This window comes from Bombina bombina, chromosome 8 (assembly GCF_027579735.1).
Source record: "Bombina bombina isolate aBomBom1 chromosome 8, aBomBom1.pri, whole genome shotgun sequence".
Classification (NCBI taxonomy): Eukaryota; Metazoa; Chordata; class Amphibia; order Anura; family Bombinatoridae; genus Bombina; species Bombina bombina.
Window position 1 is genome coordinate 202,979,492 of NC_069506.1, and position 27,596 is coordinate 203,007,087.

General features: G+C 39.5%; 1 protein-coding gene across 1 annotated transcript in view; it reads right to left on the reverse strand.

Moving 5' to 3' along the window:
* Positions 1-599: 599 nt before the first annotated feature.
* The window catches only part of PRRG2 (proline rich and Gla domain 2), a gene marked incomplete in the record, with an annotated part of 186,073 nt that continues 159,076 nt past the window's right edge, over positions 600-27,596 (reverse strand). Inside the window, 1 exon segment of the mRNA XM_053690852.1 lies at positions 600-2,923. Within this exon segment, the coding sequence (XP_053546827.1) occupies positions 2,893-2,923 (31 nt within the window).

A 27,596-nucleotide genomic window follows, 5' to 3' on the forward strand; every position in this document is an offset into this window, starting at 1 on the left:
AAGGATTTCCTTAGGTAGAGAAAAATATCTAATAAAGGCTGTGACTATCTACACAAGGTACTTCCTAAAACCTGCAATTGTTTGCCTACATGACTGGCTGGCATAGAAGGTACTATTGAGGCGAGGGTCTAAACCCCGAAGGAACTATGGGGACATGTTCAGGTATTACTAAATTAGTAGAACAGTGTAAGGATATTGGTTTAAAGCTGAAGGTGTTTGCAGCAAGGGGAGAGGTACCTGCGCCTGGTATGTGCTGAAAGGTGAGAACAATTAAAAAAAAAATTAGTAATTGGCATTATAGTGGTTATAGTAAATTAAGTGCTACATTTCAGACAGGAGAACCAGTTGGTCAAACTGGAGTGGGTTGTCACCGAATTGTAAAGCTAATAATCAAAATATTTGATTTATTTAGTGGTTATAATTAAGTTAAAAATAGATTATAAAGATTGCAGAGGGTCAATAAATTCTGCCATGAAGACAAACTACAATGGTCATACATATAATAGTAAACATTGGTTGTACAGGCATAGCTATTTCTAGGAGCAAAATTATAAATAACACCAAAATCTAAATTGAAGGAAGAGTACAATACACAAAGGAATTATCAAATCATCTTTATTTAAAAAATACAATTAAGGCATTTTGTGAAATGTATTTCTAACAAATGACATATACTGTTCACATTTCTATACATTTCCTACCAAGAACCTCCTACAAATAAGGCATCTAGTGTAATTATCCAGATAATCACAAAAAAATCTAGTTTGGCAACAAGAAATGTGCAACTAGGCTTTGTTGTAAATGTTTAATCTTAAAATTTACTAGCAAATGAACAAATTTAAATTTAACTGGTTTAAATGGACATTAATGTCTAAACTGTCATAGTTAAGCAGATTCTTCAACCTTTTTGAGAATACGTCGCTCTTTAAAACAAAAACGTTATACATGTTTTTGGAATATCTTTTTTGGTTTCAAACCACAATACCCTTCCAGATTCCCTGCTACACCAATTTTAGCTATCAATCAATGTTTGATAAGTGCAAATACAATTCATGTGCTTTTGCTATAAAATAGTTTTTAGTGCCCCCTTAAATTCACTAAAACATATACATATGTGGGCTTCCAAACAAATTCTGTACAATTGTACATTTTTTTATTGGTTGATTTAAATTAAGAAATGCAGGCTTGTCTTGGTCAAGATATATATATATATATATATATATATATATATATATATATATATATATATATATATATATATATATAGAGAGAGATATATAGATATATATATATATATATATATATATATTATATACATACATACACATATACACACACACACTGTATATATCTTTCCTGATCAAATCTAGACTAAAATGTTATAATGTTAACTTCATTATTTTATTTTTTTTTTTAAACGAAAAGGGGTATAAACGTGCTACTTTTGTGTCCAATCCATAATGCCTATAAATATTTTTAGCAAGACAAGAACAAGCTGTAAATGGTGTAATTACATCTATTCAGAAATCTTCCGTACCATTTTCATCTTTAAAAAAAAAAAATGCACATTTATGGGAACAAAACACACAAAAAGAGAACATTTACCTACATAATTAATTGAAACGAACAATTGCACTTTGCAGTAACCATGTGACATCTTAAAGTGTAAAGGGACATTATAGTTTATTTACATATGCATTGTATTAAAACAAGCTATTGAACACTGCATTCAAAAAAAATGTTTTAAAAACATTTAAAACTGATTGTGTTAGCAAAACGAACATGGATTTGATATCTCGGAGCTCTCCAAAGATACACCCCCTTGAAAAGCTCGGTAGAATGAATGTTCATCATTGACCACCCACACAATGGGGCAATTATTTAAGGTTTGATATTCTGTGGCATTGCCCTATAAACAGACAATCCCAGTAGAAATGCAGTTTGCCCTCCTGGTCTCCAGTACATGGGGGGGGTTAAAGGCACAATCTGCAATATACATGGGTAAAAGGAAAAATAAATAATCTATATTGCATATTTTACTATACTTAATGTCCCTTTAACTTCTGTTTTCTGGCTCCACCAACGCGTAAACAAATGGTTTAAATATATCCCTGCTTAAGTCTAGGTAGGTTAATCAGTGCCTTATTTTTTTTTTTTTTACAGTGAGCGATAAGCAGTGGTCAGTAAGGGTATCCTTGATAACTGAAGTTGTAAAGCCAAGAACAGTGGTTACAATATTTTTGTACCAGTTAAGTGTAGTTGTTAGAGCATTCAAGATTCCATTCAAAGTAATTTGCTTTACATGGATTTAGTATACTCTGTGTTACACAAGTTTATGGCTCTGGAATATGTCTTTAAAATGCTCAGAACAAGATTCCCACTCAACTCAGAGTTAATGGAACATATCTAGAACACACTAATGTTGAAAAGTATTCTAGGTATAATTTAATTTATTAGTAATCAGAGAGCCCACTCATTTTGCTAAAACTCTGCCATCCATACAAAAAAAAAAAATGTTTCTATTAAATTTCTCAAAAGAAATTTTCACAACTAATCACTAAGTGTGGTCAAGGCTAATATATATGTTAGAGGGTTTATTAGATCAAATACAAATATTCACATATATGGTTAAGTAAAAACTCAGCTTTAAAGAACTAGTAGAAAATAATAGCTCTGCATAAAGCACTGTGTAGTTTCTGTGGGTTAAACAAACCCTTACACAAAAAGAAAAAGTAAACTTTAAAAACCTGCATTGCCGATTTAACTTTCTGTCTTTGGTACTCAAAGGACATCTGTGTAGCACAGTTAGAGATTCACATAAAGAGGATTGTTTTGCTACCATGTCACACACCCTATCCCTATACATGCTGCACACAGACATCATAGGTATCTTCAGCTGGGTTGAGAAGATCTGGTGGAACCTCTGAAAAATAGAAAGGAAATATAAAGGTTATAGGTACTTGAGGTTGACAGCTACAATACAATATTTACAGTATATATTACCCAGAACAACAGTTTTTGTATTCTCCCATACATTATCCATTAAAGTGATGGTAAACTTTAACATTTGTATTTACAATATTTGTAATAATAATAAAAAAAAAAAGATGGGGACTTTAATTCATTAAATGCTTAGTAAACGCTTAATTTTTAAAAATACATAAATTACTCTTTCATGTCTTGATATATTCTGCCTTTCCTCCGCCCGTAACGGATACTCTATTTCTTACTTCAGTGCAGGGATAGGCACAGACAAAAGCTGTGGCAGACATTTTCCAAAGTACAGACCTTAGTGAAGGACACCAAGGTACATTTGAAATTTAAAACATTATTTTATAGTGCTGGGTGTTATTATACTGATGCAGCTACCACTGATTCTATAACCAGCCCTCCTCTTGCTATACCCATGTGCCAGTGTCACTACTGTATCATTATATAGTGCTGGGTGTTATTATACTGATGCAGATACCATTGATCCTATAACCAGCCCTCCTCTGGCTATACCCATGTGCCAGTGTCACTACTGTGTATTTGTATAGTGCTGTGTGTTATTATACTGATGCAGATACCACTGATCCTATAACCAGCCCTCCTCTGGCTATACCCATGTGCCAGTGTCACTACTGTGTCATTATATAGTGCTGGGTGTTATTATACTGATGCAGATACCACTGATCCTATAACCAGCCCTCCTCTGGCTATACCCATGTGCCAGTGTCACTACTGTGTCATTATATAGTGCTGGGTGTTATTATACTGATGCAGATACCATTGATCCTATAACCAGCCCTCCTCTGGCTATACCCATGTGCCAGTGTCACTACTGTGTCATTATATAGTGCTGGGTGTTATTATACTGATGCAGATACCATTGATCCTATAACCAGCCCTCCTCTGGCTATACCCATGTGCCAGTGTCACTACTGTGTCCTTGTATAGTGATTGGTGTTATTATACTGATGCAGATACCACTGATCCTATAACCAGCCCTCCTCTGGCTATACCCATGTGCCAGTGTCACTACTGTGTCATTATATAGTGCTGGGTGTTATTATACTGATGCAGATACCACTGATCCTATAACCAGCCCTCCTCTGGCTATACCCATGAGCCAGTGTCACTACTGTGTCATTATATAGTGCTGGGTGTTATTATACTGATGCAGATACCACTGATCCTATAACCAGCCCTCCTCTGGCTATACCCATGAGCCAGTTTCACTACTGTGTCATTATATAGTGCTGGGTGTTATTATACTGATGCAGATACCACTGATCCTATAACCAGCCCTCCTCTGGCTATACCCATGAGCCAGTGTCACTACTGTGTCATTATATAGTGCTGGGTGTTATTATACTGATGCAGATACCACTGATCCTATAACCAGCCCTCCTCTGGCTATACCCATGAGCCAGTGTTACTACTGTGTCATTATATAGTGCTGGGTGTTATTATACTGATGCAGATACCATTGATCCTATAACCAGCCCTCCTCTGGCTATACCCATGTGCCAGTGTCACTACTGTGTCATTATATCGTGCTGGGTGTTATTATACTGATGCAGATACCATTGATCCTATAACCAGCCCTCCTCTGGCTATACCCATGTGCCAGTGTCACTACTGTGTCATTATATAGTGCTTGGTGTTATTATACTGATGCAGATAACACTGATCCTATAACCAGCCCTCCTCTGGCTATACCCATGTGCCAGTGTCACTACTGTGTCATTATATAGTGCTGGGTGTTATTATACTGATGCAGATACCACTGATCCTATAACCAGCCCTCCTCTGGCTATACCCATGTACCAGTGTCACTACTGTGTCATTATATAGTGCTGGGTGTTATTATACTGATGCAGATACCATTGATCCTATAACCAGCCCTCCTCTGGCTATACCCACGTGCCAGTGGTCACTACTGTGTCATTATATAGTGCTGGGTGTTATTATACTGATGCAGATACCACTGATCCTATAACCAGCCCTCCTCTGGCTATACCCATGTGCCAGTGTCACTACTGTGTCATTATATAGTGCTGGATGTTATTATACTGATGCAGATACCATTGATCCTATAACCAGCCCTCCTCTGGCTATACCCATGAGCCAGTGTCACTACTGTGTCATTATATAGTGCTGGGTGTTATTATACTGATGCAGATACCACTGATCCTATAACCAGCCCTCCTCTGGCTATACCCATGAGCCAGTTTCACTACTGTGTCATTATATAGTGCTGGGTGTTATTATACTGATGCAGATACCACTGATCCTATAACCAGCCCTCCTCTGGCTATACCCATGAGCCAGTGTCACTACTGTGTCATTATATAGTGCTTGGTGTTATTATACTGATGCAGATACCACTGATCCTATAACCAGCCCTCCTCTGGCTATATGGTATTCTGTCTGAGAAATTGTATAGCGCTATAGCTCAGCTACAATTATGGTAGTTGTGCTGTATAGATGTGTAGGTTTTGATATCTAGATATAAGATCTAAGAATGGCACAGTTGATACATAAAAGTATTTAATACATATTAAACATATAAAACAAGGGTGTCGTTTAAAATATATTTTAACAGAACGGCAAGAAATAATGTGTAAAAACACATAAACACATAAATATCTATAAAAACACGCGTGTTTTGCTTTTTAGCTGTATGTATAATGTCTCATAAAATTCGTCTCATATATAGTGTGTTGGCATAAATCTGAAAATAATAAACAATAAAAAATAATAAAAAACAATGAAAAGTAAATAATGTCCAATAATCCCTTCTCAAAGTTAAGAGATATATAAAAAAAGGTTAAGTGGTGTCCAAAAATCCCTTCTCAAAGTTAAGAGATATAAATAGATTTTCACATGTGTATCCAAAAAATAAACTGTCCAAATTTAAGTGTTGTCCAAAAACGTGGTATAAATGAATAGTGCAAATCCAGCAGATTCAAAAGTTCTATTAAAAAAGCTTTGCAAAAAACATTTCAAAGAGACATTTAAAAAACATCAAAATGAAGGTAGAAAAAAAGTTCTATCAAAATATGGTGACAAAGAATAATCCGTGAAGTCAATCCAAAATAGTGATAAAAATAAGTCCAAAAAAGATGTAAAATATCCAAAAGATAAAAAACAAAAAATAAATGATTAGTATGTGCACAAACTAGTGAGAGTGATCCCAAAAAGGGGGCTTATGTGGAGGGGTTATGTTTCCATGTAGAAAAATTATTTGCTGTATAAAAATAAAAAATAAAAAATAAAAATAAGCAAAAATACAAAAATATATAAATAAAAATAATCCTAGGGAATCTTTTGAATCTGCTGGATTTGCACTATTCATTTATACCACGTTTTTGGACAACACTTAAATTTGGACAGTTTATTTTTTGGATACACATGTGAAAATCTATTTATATCTCTTAACTTTGAGAAGGGATTTTTGGACACCACTTAACCTTTTTTTATATATCTCTTAACTTTGAGAAGGGATTATTGGACATTATTTACTTTTCATTGTTTTTTATTATTTTTTATTGTTTATTATTTTCAGATTTATGCCAACACACTATATATGAGACGAATTTTATGAGACATTATACATACAGCTAAAAAGCAAAACACGTGTGTTTTTATAGATATTTATGTGTTTTTACACATTATTTCTTGCCGTTCTGTTAAAATATATTTTAAACGACACCCTTGTTTTATATGTTTAATATGTATTAAATACTTTTATGTATCAACTGTGCCATTCTTAGATCTTATATCTAGATATCAAAACCTACACATCTATACAGCACAACTACCATAATTGTAGCTGAGCTATAGCGCTATACAATTTCTCAGACAGAATACCATATTTTCACACCTATACCGCACCAGACCTCGCCAAGATTTGGCGCTCCTTTCTAAACCACGTTTTGACACATATTTTCTAAAAGTGGGCACCTGGGGACCCACTATAGACAGGAGCTATAGGTCCACACTTTCAGCGCTGTAAGAAAACATTGAATCTCTCCTCTGGCTATAACCATGAGCCAGTGTCACTACTGTGTCATTATATAGTGCTGGGTGTTATTATACTGATATAGATACCACCGATCCTATAACCAGTCCTCCTCTGGCTATACCCATGTGCCAGTGTCACTACTGTGTCATTATATAGCACTGGATGTTATTATACTGATGTAGATACCACTAACCCTATAACCAGCCCTTGTCTGGCTATACGCATGTGTCAGTGTCACTACTGTGTCATTATATAGCGCTGGATGTTATTATACTGATGTAGATACTACTGAATCTATAACAAGCCCTTGTCTGGCTATACGCATGTGCCAGTGTCACTACTGTGTCTTTGTATAGAGCTGGGTGCTATTATACAGATGCAGATACACATCCAGTATTTCACTCAGGCTTTATTTATTGCATAACTTATCATCCAATATCGCTAGCAGTCTCTTGACAAGCCACTAACTTTATTCACACTACATATTTTTTTTTAATTCCTATTATTTAATCAGAAAGAAAAAATATACTAAGGTTGTGGTGGACACTGAAAGGGCTAGTCACGGACACCAGTGTCCGTGTATGGACACCTTGCCTATCCCTGCTTCAGTGATGATTCAGGCTGTAGCCAATCATATTGAGCCCCCTTTGGAGTCCAAAACCAGGGGCGTTATTTACTTGCTGGACGCCAAAGGGGGTGCAATATGATTGGCTACAGCCTGAATCGTCCCTGAAGTAAAAAATAGATTATCTGTTACGGGTGGAGGAACGGTGGAATATATGGAAACATGAAAGTAAAGTTTTCTCTTAGTTGCAGAATTGTTCTGTACAGTGAGAAATGACAGCTTGTTCATTTTAATGGTAGAAATGGTGCCTTTTTACAGTGTGAGAAATGTTAAAAAGCCTTCTATTCAAAATGGAAAACCTGCTTTTTAAATGAAAGATATTAATATTCCATACTGTTGACTTTCTTTCTTGGCCAAAACTTTGCAAAATAAAAAAAGTTTTTATATGCTATAGTAAATGGGCGTAAGTTTGGCCTGTTTTAAGAGATGTTGTTCTTTGTTCTAATATGTGTTATTTTCCAGCACAATATAAATATGTAAATTGTGAGGCTTTCAGGACAATGAGTATTTTCTTACTTCAGTTTTAAATGTCCTGTACATATTGACTGTAATATAGATCGTTGTAGCATTGTCGCAGTTAAAGGGACACTAAACCCAATGTTCTTTTCACGATTCAGATAGAGCATGCAATTTTAACCAACTTTCTAATTTACTCCTATTATCAATTTTCTTCGTTCTCTTGCTATCTTTATTTAAAAAGCAGGAATGTGATGCATAAGAGCCGGCCCATTTTTGTTTGAGAACCTGGGTTATGCTTGCTTATTGGTGGGTAAAATGTAAGCCTCCAATAAGCAAGCGCTATCCATGGTGCTGAACCTAAAATAGGCTGGCTGCTAAGATTTACATTCCTGCTTTTAAAATAAAAAGATAGCAAGAGAACAAAGAAGAATTGATAATAGGAGTAAATTAGAAAGGTGCTTAAAATTTCATGCTCTATCTGAATTATGAAAGAAAAATTTTGGGTTCAGTGTCCCTTTAAGTTCTGTGGATCTCACTGACACTTACATTGTAGTTTGGGTTTTGTATACTCACTGCCTCAAAACAACCCCCCCCCCCCCCAAATAAAAAAAACACATTTTTTTTAAACAGTAAATGAGGTTATATAGAATGAACAATTTTGCAGTATAATGCATATCAATAACACATCATACACTGTATACCCCCCAATGCCCCAGCTCAAATGAATATTACAAACCTATAAAAATGTGCTATTGTCACCACATCAGAACACAAAATACTGTATTTTAGAAATGGTTTCTATTCCTTACACGGATATTACATCTTCATATTTTTTAAAACTTGTACAATGGATCTTAAAAGTGAACAAACTCCCTTTCAGCACAAAAGGGCCATGAAACCCAAAATGTCTCTTTTATGATTTGGGTACAGCATAGAATTTTAAACAACTTTCCAATTTACTTCTATTAAATTTGCTTCATTCTCTTTGCATTATTTGATGAAGGAGCAGCAATGCCCTACTGGGAGCTAGCTGAACACAGTTGAGCCAATTACAAGAAGTATATGTGCGCAGCCACCAATCAGAAGCTAGCTCCCAGTAGTGCATTGCTGCTCTTTATCCTCCCTAGGTAATCATTAAAACAAAAGGATAACAAAAATGAACTAAAATTAGATAACATTTGTAAATTGGAAAATAGTTTGGGTTTCATGTCCCTTTAAGGATAAAAATCTATTTTTGAATACCGATAAAAGTGTAAATGAAACCATTTTAAATATTAAATACAAGAATTACATGAAGTCACTTGAACAAAGTTTTTCCTGAAGTTGCAATTGTGATTAATGTATTCTCGCATTTCAACATTACATTTAACTAGCAAATTAATGTATTTTAATATTTAAATTTCAGGACCAACCAGTAGCAAAGACTATAACACAGATATGAATATAGGCTTAAAGGGACATGAAACCTAATTTTTGTCTTTCATGATTCAGTGACAGCATTACATTTTAAACAACTTTCCATTTTAAGTCTTATCAACTTTGCTTTGTTCTCTTGGAATCCTTTGTTGAAGAATCAGCAATGCACTACTGGGAGCTAGCTGACCACATCAAGTAAGCCCATAAGATTAGGTATATATTTGCATTCAATCAGCAGCTAGCTCCCAGTAGTGATTAGCTTCTCCTGAGCCTACCTAGGTATTCTTTTCAACAAAGGATAGCAAGAGAACAAAGCAAACTAGATAATAGAAGTAAATTAGAAAGTTGTTTAAAACCACATGTTCTATGTAAATCATGTAAGAAAAAAAATTGGGGTTTCATATACCTTTAATGAATCCAGGCCATAGTATATAAAGTACCTCTAAAATGGCATCAGTGTGTTTGGTCTATGCACAAAAGCAAGATTCTTTGTAAAAACTCTTAAAATAGTATGGAAATAAAACCCAAGAGGCCAGTTTTGTGGTTTATGACAATGACTTTACCAGAGATTTTTCACTTTGGTTAATATATTTCCAATAAAGAAGGTTAACCATGGACTTGTAATATAAGGGTGAGTTTCCACTTTACGCTCCTCATAGAAAGCTTAGACTCAAGGTCATTTTTTTCCCCACGATCATTTTGTAAAATGGGTTCTAGGCCTATATGAGCTATTACTTGTAGGCAGATAGATTTCTAAAACTTGAAAAAGTGAAACAGTAGAATGGATAAACAAATTGGACTGAAATATTGTACTTTTGTGAAATCTAATTGCAAATAAATTAATTTAATTTAAAGGGACATGATACCCAAATGTTGAAGCACTCGATGCAGCATAGCAGTAAAAAGCTGACTAGAAGGGGGGCAGAGCTGGCCGCAGCTAAGATGGCTGCTTAAGCCCTGAGCTCTGAGAAGGGGACCAGAGACGATGAGACCTAACGCGGTCTAAATGAGGCTTCTCACACGCTAACCACTCAGACTATAAACCGGACACCTCAGAGCTTCCAACGATACCTTATACTTCCTAATCCGTATCAAATAAAGCTACGCAACGGACTCGCACAGAGGACAGCAGCGGCCATCTTGCAGACCCGTGGAGATGCAGGGATACAGAGGCTGTTGAAAAGGAAAAACAGCAAGGGGAGATCCGTGAGCCTTGAAATTTCCAGGAATGATATCTGAGGGGTAAGCAAGATACTTAAGTGGGCCACAAGTAAAACACTCTACACGGAGACTCGGCTGATCTACACTGATCAACATACTATGGCAGCAGGATAACGCAGAGACCACGCTGTGAGATATTAAGCCTACGGGCTGCACATAAATAAAACCCATTTGCCCCAGACTACCATCTGTGTTACAGATACTACTGGGAATTAAGACAATAAATTGCTACAGTGCAGAAATATCACACTTTTCTCACCAAAGGACTCGCTGCGATTCAGTACAAAGCCTTTTGTAGGAAGGATTTCTATACAGTCACACTTCCTATTGTTTGTGGGACTTCCATTCAAACCTCCAAAGATGGCTACAAAGAAGGGTATTAAATCTGTTAAAGGTACACGCACTTGTTCTACCAATTGGTGAGCACGTTCTTCACTAGTGTAGAACAGAAAATACAAAAACACACTGATCCAATTTGCACCCCATCTTCTCTACCTGACTCCCCTCAAGATTCTCATGCAGTGGCTGAAACAGATCAAACTCAGATCCCTACACATATATTATCCTTGCTTGCGTCAAAACAGGACCTTGCTAAAATAGTCAGAACCTGTATTAGGGAAGAACTGCAGGAACTTAAGCAAGATATACACACCCTTGGTTTTAGGGTTGAAGCTCTAGAGGATCAGGGAGACATAATATGTGAGGACAACTATGCAAGAAACAATTAGTCAAACAGAACTGATTACTTCCTTACAGGACAAGCTTGAGGATATTGAGAAAAGGGGCAGGAGAAAAAAAATATTAGGCTGCAGAGTCTGTACTACCAAAAGACCTCCCGGTATACCTGTCTGCTCTCTTTACACATTTGCTAGGGGACCCCAATGCCGCTAACATTCAATGGGTGCGAGCACACAGAAACCCTAAGGCCAAAACCCCCGGACACTGCCCCTCCAAGAGATATTAGAACTTTCTGGAAAAAGAGAACATCATGGCCGCCTCTAGAAAGAAGCAGCCGGTACGTTTTAGAGGAGTAATTATACAGTTTTACGCTGATCTAGCTGTAAGTACATTACAGAGACAAAAGGAACTATCCCCTCTCACTACACTCTTGAGGAACAAGAAAATTCCATATAGATGTGGATTCTGCTTTCAACTACTCTTAATTCATAACAGAAGGATTTTTTGCTCTCGTCCGGAGGAAGTGGAACAATTCTGCAAAATGCTCGATCTTGATCCACCGAGTATACTTATAACACAGCCAACAAAAGAAAAAGAGGAAAAAACACCAAAGAGGAACACAAGAAGGAACTTGGGATAAAGTCTCTTCACAGAAAAAAAGGAAAATAGCACCCAACCCCTTTACTACACCGAAGGAGCAGAGAGCAGCTGCAAACGCAAACCAAGTTGCCTCTGAGGAGGACTCAGCTTCGGATTCAGATGGCCCCTGATCATAAGTATCCTTTGCTATATATAGATTTAAAGTTATGTTTAGCACTTAAGATTAAAACCTAGCTTAAAAACTGACGTTAAATCTTATTCTTAAAAGTTGGAACTGACTCTCTTATAATGTTAAGGACATGTTTGTGTGGACGTGTTTACTAATACTCTTATATACCATAGGTATTAGAAAGCCTCAATTTTTTATTCCACCATCATTTAAAAGGTCACCCGATACATGACCCTCGACTACCCCTATACCCTTTGTTCATTTTATTGAAATAAGAAAAATGTTAGCACGTTGTGCATTCAAGTTTGGTTTATATGTTTTTCTAGTTCTTTGTTGATTTACAACAATGGTTAAAAATTGCTATGTGACGCCCCAAACCCACATGGGCTATTGCAATATATATAGTCATCTAAGGTATAATTGTGAACAAATTGATATGATTATAGAGCTGTGAAAAAAGCAGACAATATTACTCATTTGTGAGTGTGCACAGCTTATGTCAGGCTGTGAGAATACCTGAGCAGATGGCAGCCTGCAATACAAAGAGGCGGGGATTCAGTGTCTGCCATCTTTAAAGGTACAGCCTAGTCAAAAAATCTGCCTCTTATCTCAGTGTATTTTACAGTTTTTCACAGACAGTGCTAGTTCATGTGTGCCATATAGATAACATTGTTATTTATGAGTCTACACGGATTGGCTAAAAAAATGTATGTGTCAAAAGAATTGAGATAAGGAGGCAGTCTTTTCAGTCTTAGATAAAAGGTAAATCACAGAGATAAAAGTGTATTACCCCCTTAAGCCATGTGGACGTAGCTAGTACATCACAGGGTACTTTGCCTAGAAATGAGGTGTCATTAGAAATGTTGCCCAAAAAAATTGAAATGGGTGGGGCCTTTGGATTTATCAGGTAAGCCTAAAAAATTTTTATTTCATAAAATGATTATGGTCCTTAGTCCTCCATAACATATGGAATTAATACCCAAGCTGAAAAAGCAAAACTTTAAAGCAATAAACTCTGAAAAATGTACTTAGAAGACATGTTGCAGCTTTGCAAATCTGCTGCAAAGATGTATGTGTATATATATATATATATATATATATATATATATATATATATATATATATATATATATATATTTTTTTTTTTTTTAACCCACGATGTTGCAATTGCTCTTTTAGAAAGAGCTGTAATACTCTTAGAAGGCAAACTTCCAGTCTTCAAGAAAGTCTTGAATCCCTTTTAATGAGTAAAGAGGCCAACGCTACCTTAGTAACTTTCTGTCCCTTACTAGACCCAGTAGTGAAAATACAAAACTAGAAGTTTGTCTGAAATATTTTAGTTGCTTGGAGATAGAACTCCAGTGTGTTTACTACATTTAAATTATGTAATATCCGCTACCTAGAGTTAGCATGATCACCTTGTGAATAGTGACAAATGTAGAATAACGAGATAAGATTGCTAATAGCAAGAGTACTTTCCAAGATAATAGTCAATATCAATGGAATGCAATGGTTCCTTGTAATACAGAGAAAAGTAAGTTCAGATTCCAGGGTGGAGAAATAGGTTCCATCAGTAGCCTAATTCTAACCAACGCCTGAACAAAAGTCTGAACCTCAGGAAGTTTAGCAAACTTCCTATGAAAAAGAGATAAAGCAGAAATAAGCGAACAAACCCTTGACAAGGCCATTCTGAAAAAAATTAAAGATTCTTGGAAACCAAAAAGAAAATAAATACCAAGAAAACCCTCTGGAAGATCTATTTTGATTGGTGTTCTTCATAATATTTCGATAAATCTCCTGTGCTCTAGCCTGCATCAAAGATTCAATGACCGAATCAAAGAAATCTTGGTTAGGCATTCAAACTCCACATCATTAAACATTTGAGATCTTGATAGAAAGAGAACCTGAAGACAACAAGTCTTGTCTCAGCGGAAGAAGCCATGGAAAGAAAGAGGACATCTGCACTATGTCCACATACCAAGTCCTGCAACGCCTCTCTGGAGCAATTAATATTATGGACGTTGACTACTGTTTGATACAAGAAATGACTCTTTAAAAACAAACAAAAGAAACAGGTATGCTAGATGAAAGTCCCATGGATATACCAAGGTGACTTATGTGAGCCTTTGGATCTTTTGATCTTGCACAATAGCTTGGAAGCGTGAGATTGTCCTAATGGAGAGACCACTCTTGAATGGAACAATCGACTGCTAGGATGATCCACCTCTCAAGTGTTCAGATATGGTATGTGAACTGCCTATAGGGAGCAATAATTATTTTCTGCTCAAGACAGAGTAATAGACACTTCCAGCATAGCCAGTGGACTGTGGTAACCCCCTTGATGATTTATGTAGGCCATCACCAAGATGCTGTCCATCGGGAAATGGATAAACTTTTCCTCCTTCAATAGGAGCGAAGAGCCTCTAGGATACACCAAACTCCTTGCACTCTTCAAGAAACCCAGACCACCCCCCAACCTGAGAGACTGGTGTCCATCGGCACAATAGACAAAAGACTGACGAAGGAAGAATGTCCCAAGGGACAAAGACATACTTTGTGTCCTCAAGAAAAAGATTGACTGACGGAGAAATCCAAAGCAATTTGCACGCCAAATGTAGATAATTATTTCACCACTGAGGTAGCAAAGCCATTAAAAGGGTATCGAGTGAAGAGGGGGCAAAAGAGACTGAAGCAGCTACCATGTACTGAGCTACCAATGGAATTTAGCTCTTAGTAGGAAGAGATATGCCCGATGATCTTTAGTTTGCAAGGTTATGTCAGGAACTAGATGCATAAGCATTGAGTGTATTATGACTATTAAATGTTACCCTTATAGCAGGATATAAGGAGCTTTAGGTACATTGATGCTCCAACTATTGTCTTGAAAGAAGACAGGAAATTCAGAGTATGTTTATTGTTACTGACCATAAATAATCTTGCACTAAATATCAGTCAGATAATGAGCAACTGAAATGTTCTGATTCTGATCACCAGCAAGATTGTATCCCACACATAGTTGCAAACTGGCAGAGTTGTGCAGATATACAAACCCCAGGAACTAAAAGTAATCCTTGTTTATAGGGATGTACAGACAAAAATTCTTTAGGTCTATAACAGCCATTAACATGACCCTTTGGATTGAGGGAAAAAAACAATTTATGCTTACCTGATAAATTCCTTTCTCCTGTAGTGTGGTCAGTCCACGGGTCATCATTACTTCTGGGATATTAACTCCTCCCCAACAGGAAGTGCAAGAGGATCACCCAAGCAGAGCTGCTATATAGCTCCTCCCCTCTACGTCACACCCAGTCATTCGACCAAGAACCAAACGAGAAAGGAGAAACTATAGGGTGCAGTGGTGACTGGAGTATAATTTAAAAATTTAGACCTGCCATAAAAAACAGGGCGGGCCGTGGACTGACCACACTACAGGAGAAAGGAATTTATCAGGTAAGCATAAATTATGTTTTCTCCTGTTAAGTGTGGTCAGTCCACGGGTCATCATTACTTCTGGGATACCAATACCAAAGCTAAAGTACACGGATGACGGGAGGGACAGGCAGGATCTTTATACGGAAGGAACCACTGCCTGAAGAACCTTTCTCCCAAAAACAGCCTCCGAAGAAGCAAAAGTGTCAAATTTGTAAAATTTGGAAAAAGTATGAAGAGAAGACCAAGTTGCAGCCTTGCAAATCTGTTCAACAGAGGCTTCGTTCTTAAAGGCCCAAGTGGAAGCCACAGCTCTAGTGGAATGAGCTGTAATTCTTTCAGGAGGCTGCTGTCCAGCAGTCTCATAGGCTAAACGTATTATGCTACGAAGCCAAAAAGAGAGAGAGGTAGCAGAAGCTTTTTGTCCTCTCCTCTGTCCAGAATAAACGACAAACAGGGAAGAAGTTTGGCGAAAATCTTTAGTTGCCTGTAAATAAATTTTCAGGGCACGGACTACATCTAGATTGTGCAGAAGTCGTTCCTTCTTTGAAGAAGGATTCGGACACAATGATGGCACAACAATCTCTTGATTGATATTCTTATTAGTGACAACCTTAGGTAAGAACCCAGGTTTAGTACGCAGAACTACCTTATCTGAATGAAAAATCAGATACGGAGAATCACAATGTAAGGCTGATAACTCAGAGACTCTACGAACAGAGGAAATAGCCATTAAAAACAGAACTTTCCAAGATAACAGCTTGATATCAATGGAATGAAGGGGTTCAAACGGAACACCCTGTAAAACGTTAAGAACTAAATTTAAACTCCATGGTGGAGCAACAGTTTTAAACACAGGCTTAATCCTGGCCAAAGCCTGGCAAAAAGCCTTAACGTCTGGAACTTCTGACAGACGCTTGTGTAAAAGAATGGACAGAGCTGAGATCTGTCCCTTTAAGGAACTAGCAGATAAACCCTTTTCTAAACCTTCTTGTAGAAAGGACAATATCCTAGGAATCCTAACTTTACTCCATGAGTAACTCTTGGATTCGCACCAATGTAAGTATTTACGCCATATTTTATGGTAAATCTTTCTGGTAACAGGCTTCCTAGCCTGTATTAAGGTATCAATAACTGACTCCGAAAAACCACGCTTTGATAAAATCAAGCGTTCAATTTCCAAGCAGTCAGCTTCAGAGAAATTAGATTTTGATGTTTGAAAGGACCCTGAATTAGAAGGTCCTGTCTCAGAGGCAGAGACCAAGGTGGACAGGATGACATGTCCACTAGATCTGCATACCAGGTCCTGCGTGGCCACGCAGGCGCTATCAGAATCACAGATGCTCTCTCCTGTTTGATCCTGGCAATCAATCGAGGAAGCATCGGGAAGGGTGGAAACACATAGGCCATCCCGAAGGTCCAAGGTGCTGTCAAAGCATCTACCAGGACTGCTCCCGGGTCCCTGGACCTGTAACAAGGAAGCTTGGCGTTCTGGCGAGACGCCATGAGATCTATCTCTGGTTTGCCCCAAAGTCGAAGTATTTGGGCAAAGATCTCCGGATGAAGTTCCCACTCCCCCGGATGAAAAGTCTGACGACTTAGGAAATCCGCCTCCCAGTTTTCCACTCCAGGAATGTGGATCGCTGACAGGTGGCAAGAGTGAGACTCTGCCCAGCGAATTATCTTTGATACTTCCGTCATCGCTAGGGAACTTCTTGTCCCTCCTTGATGGTTGATGTAAGCTACAGTCGTGATGTTGTCCGACTGAAACCTGATGAACCCCCGAGTTGTTAACTGAGGCCAAGCCAGAAGGGCATTGAGAACTGCTCTCAATTCCAGAATGTTTATTGGAAGGAGACTTTCCTCCTGATTCCATGATCCCTGAGCCTTCAGGGAATTCCAGACAGCGCCCCAACCTAGTAGGCTGGCGTCTGTTGTTACAATTGTCCAATCTGGTCTGCTGAATGGCATCCCCCTGGACAGATGTGGCCGAGAAAGCCACCATAGAAGAGAATTTCTGGTCTCTTGATCCAGATTCAGAGTAGGGGACAAATCTGAGTAATCCCCATTCCACTGACTTAGCATGCACAATTGCAGCGGTCTGAGATGTAGGCGTGCAAAGGGTACTATGTCCATTGCCGGTACCATTAAGCCGATTACCTCCATGCATTGAGCCACTGACGGGTGTTGAATGGAATGAAGGACACGGCAAGCATTTTGAAGCTTTGTTAACCTGTCTTCTGTCAGGTAAATCTTCATTTCTACAGAGTCTATAAGAGTCCCCAAGAAGGGAACCCTTGTGAGTGGTAAGAGAGAACTCTTCTCTACGTTCACCTTCCACCCATGCGACCTTAGAAATGCCAGTACTAACTCTGTATGAGACTTGGCAGTTTGAAAGCTTGACGCTTGTATCAGAATGTCGTCTAGGTACGGAGCCACCGAAATTCCTCGCGGCCTTAGCACCGCCAGAAGAGAGCCCAGAACCTTTGTGAAGATTCTTGGAGCCGTAGCCAACCCGAATGGAAGAGCTACAAACTGGTAATGTCTGTCTAGGAAGGCAAACCTTAGATACCGGTAATGATCTTTATGAATCGGTATATGAAGGTAGGCATCCTTTAAATCCACTGTGGTCATGTACTGACCCTTTTGGATCATGGGTAAGATTGTCCGAATAGTTTCCATTTTGAACGATGGAACTCTTAGGAATTTGTTTAGGATGTTTAAATCCAAGATTGGTCTGAAGGTTCCTTCTTTCTTGGGAACCACAAACAGATTTGAGTAAAAACCTTGTCCGTGTTCCGACCGCGGAACTGGATGGATCACTCCCATTAGTAAAAGATCTTGTACACAGCATAGAAACGCCTCTTTCTTTATCTGGTTTGTTGACAACCTTGAAAGATGAAATCTCCCTTTTGGGGGAGAGGCTTTGAAGTCCAGAAGATATCCCTGAGATATGATCTTTAACGCCCAGGGATCCTGGACATCTCTTGCCCAAGCCTGGGCGAAGAGAGAGAGTCTGCCCCCCACTAGATCCGTTCCCGGATCGGGGGCCCTCACTTCATGCTGTCTTAGGGGCAGCAGCAGGCTTTCTGGCCTGTTTGCCCTTGTTCCAGGACTGGTTAGGTTTCCAGCCTTGTCTGTATCGAGCAACAGCTCCTTCCTGTTTTGGTGCAGAGGAAGTTGATGCTGCTCCTGCCTTGAAGTTACGAAAGGCACGAAAATTAGACTGTCTAGCCCTAGGTTTGGCTCTGTCTTGAGGCAGGGCATGGCCTTTACCTCCTGTAATGTCAGCGATAATTTCTTTCAAACCGGGCCCGAATAAGGTCTGCCCTTTGAAAGGTATGTTAAGTAGTTTAGATTTAGAAGTAACATCAGCTGACCAGGATTTTAGCCACAGCGCTCTGCGTGCCTGAATGGCGAATCCGGAATTCTTAGCCGTAAGTTTAGTTAAGTGTACTACGGCATCAGAAATAAATGAATTAGCTAGCTTAAGGGTCTTAAGCTTGTGTGTAATCTCATCTAATGGAGCTGATTCAAGGGTCTCTTCCAGAGACTCAAACCAAAATGCTGCTGCAGCCGTGACAGGCGCAATGCATGCAAGGGGTTGCAATATAAAACCTTGTTGAACAAACATTTTCTTAAGGTAACCCTCTAATTTTTTATCCATTGGATCTGAAAAGGCGCAGCTATCCTCCACCGGGATATTGGTACGCTTAGCTAAAGTAGAAACTGCTCCCTCCACCTTAGGGACCGTTTGCCATAAGTCCCGTGTGGTGGCGTCTATTGGAAACATCTTTCTGAATATAGGAGGGGGTGAGAAAGGCACACCGGGTCTGTCCCACTCCTTAGTAACAATTTCAGTAAGTCTCTTAGGTATTGGAAAAACGTCAGTACTCGACGGTACCGCAAAATATTTATCCAACCTACACATTTTCTCTGGTATTGCAACTGTGTTACAATCATTCAGAGCCGCTAAGACCTCCCCTAGTAATACACGGAGGTTTTCCAGCTTAAACTTAAAATTTGAAATGTCTGAATCCAGTTTATTTGGATCAGATCCGTCACCCGCAGAATGAAGCTCTCCGTCCTCATGTTCTGCAAATTGTGACGCAGTATCTGACATGGCCCTAATATTATCAGCGCACTCTGTTCTCACCCCAGAGTGATCTCGCTTACCTCTACGTTCTGGTAATTTAGACAAAACTTCAGTCATAACATTAGCCATGTCCTGTAGTGTGATTTGGCCGCCCTGAAGTACTCGGCGTTACAATATCACGCACCTCCCGAGCGGGAGATGCAGGTACTGACACGTGAGGCAAGTTAGTCGGCATAACTTCCCCCTCGTTGTTTGGTGAATGATGTTCAATTTGTACAGAATGACTCTTATTCAAAGTAGCATCAATGCAATTAGTACATAAATTTCTATTGGGCTCCACCTTGGCTTTTGCACATATAGCACAGAGATATTCCTCTGAGTCAGACATGTTTAACAAACTAGCAATTAAACTAGCAAGCTTGGAAATACTTTTCACTCAAATTACAAGTAATGTGAAAAACGCACTGTGCCTTTAAGAAGCACAGAAAAAAATTATGACAGTTTAATAATAAGGAACTGGAAAAATTATAACAATCAGATTTTTCCCAGTAAAGGCATAAATTTAGCAAAGGATTGCCCCCATTAGCAATGGATAACTAACCCTAAATGGCAGAAAAAATGTACAAAATATAAACGTTTTTTATCACAGTCAAAGCACAATCTCACAGGTCTGCTGTGAGTGATTACCTCCCTCAAAATAATTTTTGAAGACCCTTGAGCTCTGTAGAGACGATCCGGATCATGCAGGAAGAGAAACAGACTTTTGACTGAATTTTTGATGCGTAGCAAAAGCGCCAAAATAGGCCCCTCCCCCTCACTCACAGCAGTGAGGGAAGTTCAGTAAACTGTCTCAGATTAAAATAAACGATAGCCAAGTGGAAAAACAGTGCCCAAAAACAATTTTTCACCCAGTACCTCAGATATTTAAACAATTTAGCATGCCAGCAAAAACGTTTAAAATCAAATATCATGAAATGCCATTAAACAGCCTGTTGCTAGACGTTCCCACTGCAAGTAAGGCTAAAGATTATATGCATATAGTATTACCCAGAGAAGTGCCATTCCCCAGAATACAGAAGTGTACACATATATACATAAACAGCCTGATACCAGTTGCTACTACTGCATTTAAGGCTGAACTTACATTATATTGGTATTGGCAGTATTTTCTCAGTCAATTCCATTCCTCAGAAAATAATATACTGCAACATACCTCTTTGCAGGTGAACCTGCCCGCTGTCCCCTGATCTGAAGTTTACCTCACTCCTCAGAATGGCCGAGAACAGCAAAATGAATTTTAGCTACGCCGGCTAAAATCATCCAAAAACTCAGGTAGATTCTTCTTCAAATTCTACCTGAGAAGGAACAACACACTCCGGTGCTGTTTTAAAATAACAAACTTTTGATTGAAGATATAAAAACTAAGTATAATCACCACAGTCCTCTCACACATCCTATCTATTAGTTGGGTGCAAGAGAATGACTGGGTGTGACGTAGAGGGGAGGAGCTATATAGCAGCTCTGCTTGGGTGATCCTCTTGCACTTCCTGTTGGGGAGGAGTTAATATCCCAGAAGTAATGATGACCCGTGGACTGACCACACTTAACAGGAGAAACTGAGAATTGTTAAATCCAGGACAGGATTGTAAATCCCTCTGCAAAATGAACAGATTGAAGTAAAACTCTCTTGACCCTGAGATTACACAGGTACTGGTATTATTTCCTTATCTTTCAAATCCTTTCATTAAAAGTTGCCGCCTCTGAAAGATCATTGGCAACTTTTATATGGGACCGTTGGTAAATAAGGAGGAATCTGCTTGAAAGAAAACAAAAACGCTTAAACAAAAAAAAAAAAAAAAAAACATACATAAGTTTATACAAAGTTTAAAAAAATTGTACATGACATAAGCTTCAGATGTAGTATACGTGTACCTAATTAAGCATCTGTACATTTTTAGACTGACATATGGCCTTTCTGACTAAAGGAGCAGCACATATCGACTAACAAGTATACATTAGATACTTGTAAATCCATGTCCAGAATAAGCAGAGACTGTGTATAGCATAATAATGTACAGAACTGCATGATGTACATTACTGCAAATGATATTCCATAAAACAGTATATACATTTTTTTTTATCGGTTTACATCCCCTGGCAATGATGAGAGTACAATGCTAATTGCTTTAAAGGGTTCCCATATAGTGTTCCCAATAATGATAGAACCTATAGGGAACTGATAGGGAGAAAAAAAAATTGTGTCATGAGGAGAGCAGGTTAAGTCCCCTGGCTATGGTGTACCTGTGTCAGAGTACCTACAAATAACCTCTGGGCTGTATGTGTGCTGTGTAAAGTCACTTACCTAATGCAGCAACCCTCAAATGGCTTACCCGAATGTCAATCTACGTCAATGCAGCAGTATCCAGTAGAGAGCCCATCCAGTGCAGGTATTGAGTACCCCAGAGGATTGCAGTAGGAAATACCTGCGTCTCTCAGGGGAAAGCTAGGGACAAGTCCACGCAATGCTTGAGGGTAGTTATGACTGAAGTCCTATTAGGTAAATGCTGTGCACATAACAGGGTATTCATGTGGCCCTGTATCATTCAGCTGCTGTGAAGTTTCTATTTTCTTTGTAAATTATACTCCCTAGGGCAATGATGGCTATTCTTGGCACCCCCAGATATTTTGGAACTACATTTTCCATGATGCTTAGCCCCTCTGCAGTCTAGTTGAGCATCATGGGAAGTGTAGTTCTGAAACATCAGGGGCTCCAATTGCCAAAGTTAGCCATCACTGCCCTAGGGCCTCTGGGTCTCACATAGGTCTGAGCTCCCAATTTGTAATTCATAAGCAAGTAGCTGGAACAACCTCTTTTCTCAATCATCAGACCAAGAACAAAACTAAGAGAGACATGGGAGCGATTTTAAGCTCTGATATGGGTTCTTCACCTCCTCCAAGTGGTGGGAAATATATCCCATATATTATGGGAGGACTGTGGACCATTATCTTTTTGCAAAAGAAATAAAGGCCTTCCAGACCTTATGATAAAGTTACAATCACAGAACCAGAGAAACTTCTGTGTCTAAGAACTAACTGTTCAATTTCCATATCACAAAGTTTAGATACTTGCAATCTGAAGGCCTAACTCTAGAGACAGAGGCTGAGGGCAACTGGAGATCTGAATAAATACCGAATACTGTGGAGTCAAACTAGGACATTAATTAAGGATTTCCCTATGATTGCCTTGGAAATCACACTGGGTAGACATACCAGAGAAAGGAACAGCTAAGCACGCTGAAACAACCAATTAGCTACTGGAGCATCCTCTGACTCTGCTTTAGTCTATGAACCGCGCAAAGTACCTGGGAAGTTTTTGAACAGACAAGAGAACATCAGATATATCCTTGGGAGGCTCCAAAGTTCTACAATCTGATTGAACACATCCTGGAGCAGAGAGCACTGGATGTAAATAACGACTAAGAATTATAATTTACCAGTTGTTCACTCATGGAATAAGATAAGAATTGCTCTTTGACCCTGAGAGAATCTGAGACACTTCCCTCATTGCTAGGGAACTGCGAGTTCCCCCTGAAGGATGACATGAGTCACCACTGTTACATTGTCTGTCTGGAAAATGAGATGAGACTTTCTCTTCAACAGAAGCTAAGCCTGAAAAAAACTCAATAATGCAGAGTTTTAAAACATACTGGAAGCCTCACCTCCAAGAGATCACAAACTCCCAGTGCTCTCAGAAACCCTCATACAGCTCCCAGAGCTTTTACAATACAGTCTTTAGAATAAGAAAAGGATTTGAAAAAACAAACAAAACAAAAAAACACATTGCCTGTTCCTGCACAGGAACTGGCACAATCACTCATATGGCTTCCAGATTTGAGACAGACTGGAAAAAAGCTAGAGCTCTTTAGGGTTTCCTTGGAACACAGGACAGAAAATCGCTCTTCCGCTTTCAGGTACGTGAATACAATTCCTGATCATCTGCCACCTATTCACTGCATTCTAGTGCTCTCCTCTCCTGTAACTCTTTTGGTACGTGAATAGAATCCCTGCTCAACTGCAACCTATTCACTGCATTCTAGTGTTCTTTCTTCTCCTGTAACTCTTTTGGTACGTGAATAGAATCCCTACTCATCTGCAACCTATTCTTTGCATCCTTCACTTGTGCACTTTGGAACTCTTGCTCTGTTTGCTCACTCCTATCCATGACCTTTTTATCTCAAACTCCCTCAACCTTCTGGGTCTCACAGAAACTTGTCTCTCTCCTTTAGACACAGCATCCACTGCTCCATTGTCACATGGAGGTCTCCACTTCAGCCATACTCCTAGGTCTGGTAACAGACAAGAAGGTGGCGTAAGTATTTTACTTTCCTCTCATTGCACCTTTCAACAAATACTACCCATCTCTTCCCTCACATTTTCCTCATTCAAAACCCACATGATTGGCTTATTCTCTCCCCTCTCTATACGTGTTGCAGTAATATACCACCACCCCTGGCTGCTCATCTCAATTTCTAGATCACTTTGCTGCCTGGCTACCTTATATCCTTTCCTCAGACACTCCTGCCTTCATTCTTGGTGACTTCAACAACCCTCTTGACAATCCCACTGCCTCCTCTTTAAAACATCTGCAACTCACTTCCTCTTTCGGTCTGTCACAATGGACTGACTCTCCCACTCAAAGATGGTCACTCCCTTGATTTGATCTTTAGCTATCGATGCACTATTTCAAACTTCACAAATTCCCCTTTTCCTCTTTCTGACCATCATTTTGTTCTCACTTGCAACATCTCATCCCTCCCTACAACTCTCCCTCCTTCTACCCCTCACACCAAACTTCACAGAAGCATTATGTCAGATCAGCAACAGCTCGCTAGTTCTCTCAAACCTCCCCTCTCATCCATCTCCTCCTTTTCCTGCCCTGACCAATCTGCCACTATAATCCCACCCTTACATCAGTCCTTGACAATCTGGCCCCTCCGACCATAGCTCATAAATCATACACTCATCCTCAGCCCTGGCCTACTCCTTGGACACGGTAACTACGCAGTATGTTCCTGTACAGTTGTGCGGCACTGGAGAAAATGTCGGAGTTCAGCGGATTTTCTTCACTACAAGTTCATCTTGAACTCCTACTACTCTGCCCTTAATCTTTATAAGCAACACTACTTCTCTACTCTTATCTCCACTCTTTCTTCAAACCCAAAATGTCTGTTCTCCACTTTCAACACTCTTCTTCGCCCACCCCCACCTCCTAATACAACTTCTGTCAGCTCAAGATTTTGCCAGCCACTTCAATAACAAAATCAATTCCATCAGAAACTAAATCAACTCTCCGCATGCTTCCAGCCTCTCACCCCCTCAAAAGCTTGCAATTAACCAGTACCCACATAGCTATATATTTAGCTCTTTTTCGCCCGTTACTGAGGAAGAAGTTTCCGCACTTATACTGCACTCTCACCTCAATACCTGTTCCCTAGACCCCATTCCCTTACAGCTATTCCCCTCCCTCTCTTCTACCCTTAACCCTATACTCTCACACATTTTCAACCTCTCCCTCAGCACTGGTATATTTCCCTCATCTCTAAAACATACACTGGTCACACCTATCCTCAAAAAACCTTCTCTCGATCCAACCTCCCCATCCAACTACCGTCCTATTTCCCTACTCCTCCTTCTTGAAAAGCTAGTACATGCACGCCTATCCCATTTACTTACATTACACTCCCTCCTTGACCCACTGCAATCTGGATTTCGCGCCCATCACTCCACAGAGACAGCAATTGTTAATGTTACCAACGACCTACTCACAGCAAAATCCAAAGGTCACTTCTCTCTGCTTATCCTCCTTGATCTGTCTGCAGCCTTTGATACGGTTGACCACCCTCTTTTGCTCCAAACCCTCCATTCCTTTGGCATTTGTGACACAGCCCTCTCGTGGTTCTCTTCCTACCTGTCTAACTGTATCTTTAGTGTAGCCTTCTCTGGGGCTTCCTCTGCCCCGTTACCACTCTCTGTTGAGGTACAGCAAGGCTCTGTCCCCTTCTCTTCTCAATCTACACGTCATTAAGTTCTCTAATAAAGTCCCACGGGTTTCAATATCATTTGTATGCCGACGACACTCAAATCTACATCTCTGTTCCAGACCTATCTCCTTCCTTGCTAACCCGTGTCACTAACTGTCTTTCTCACATCTCTTCCTGGATGTCCTCTCACTACCTTAAGCTAAATCTCTCCCAAAACAGAGCTCCTTATTTTCACCCCTTCTTCTAAAATCTCCCCTCCCATCTCTGTCGACAACTCCATCATTACCCCTACCCCGCATGCCCTATGTCTTGGGGTCACACTTGATCTTTCTTTCTTTCACTCCTCACATTCAAGCCATGGCTAAATCCTGCCGCTTCCACCTTAAAAACCATCTCTAAAATTAGACATTTCCTTACACAAGACACAACTAAGATTTTAATACACTCTCTCACCCTTTCCCGCCTTGACTATTGCAACTCCATCCTCTCTGGTCTCCCTAGCTGCCGTCTAGCTCCTTTACAACCAATAATGAATGCATCTGCCAGGCTCATCTTCCTTACACGTCACTCTTCATCTCCTGCACCTCTCTGCCAATCGCTTCACTGGCTTCCTCTTGCCTCCAGGATTAAACACAAAATTCTGACTCTGACATACAAAGCCCTCAACTGCACTGCCCCCCTCTATATCTCCGACCTTGTCTCCAGATACTCTCCCTCCTGTCCTCTTCGCTCTGCTCACGGCCTCCAACTTTCCTCCGCTCGTGTTACCTCCTCACATTCCCATTTACAGGACTTCTCCAGACTGGCTCCCATCTTGTGGAACCCTCTGCCTTGCTCCACAAGACTCTCCCCTAGTTTTGAAAGTTTCAAGCACTCCCTAAAGATTCTTCTGTTCAGGGATGCATACAACCTACACTAACCTTTCCTAATATCAGTTCCTCTCATCCATTGCTATCCGCCATGAACCTCCTTAGAATGTAAGCCTAAGAGCCCAACTGCTTGCAGATCACCTTCACAAGAGCTGACTACAACAGTGTGACTCTAGGCAGGGCCCTCTACCCATTTGTTCCCAATAATTGCTACCTTGTATACTGCCTATGTCTATAGCGCTGCGGAATCTGTTGGCGCTCTACAAATAACTAATAATAAATGTCTGAGATAGCATCAGGAATGGAGAAAACTTCAGGGAGATTTACAACAGTCTTAAAAACATAATTTATGCTTACCTGATAAATTTATTTCTCTTGTAGTGTGTTTAGTCCACGGGTCATCCATTACTTATGGGATATATTCTCCTTCCCAACAGGAAGTTGCAAGAGGATCACCCAAGCAGAGCTGCTATATAGCTCCTCCCCTCACATGTCATATCCAGTCATTCGACCGAAACAAGACGAGAAAGGAGAAACTATAAGGTGCAGTGGTGACTGGAGTTATAATTTTAAAATTTAGAACCTGCTTGAAAAAGACAGGGCGGGCCGTGGACTAAACACACTACAAGAGAAATACATTTATCAGGTAAGCATAAATTATGTTTTCTCTTGTTAAGTGTGTTCAGTCATCCATTACTTATGGGATACCAATACCAAAGCTAAGTACACAGATGATGGGAGGGACAAGGCAGGAACATTAAACAGAAGGAACCACTGCCTGTAGAACCTTTCTCCCAAAACCAGCCTCCGAAGAAGCGAAAGTGTCAAATTTGGAAAATTTGGAAAAAGTATGAAGTGAAGACCAAGTTGCAGCCTTTCAAATCTGTTCAACAGAGGCCTCATTCTTAAAAGCCCAGGTGGAAGCCACAGCTCTAGTGGAATGAGCTGTAATTCTTTCAGGAGGCTGCTGTCCAGCAGTCT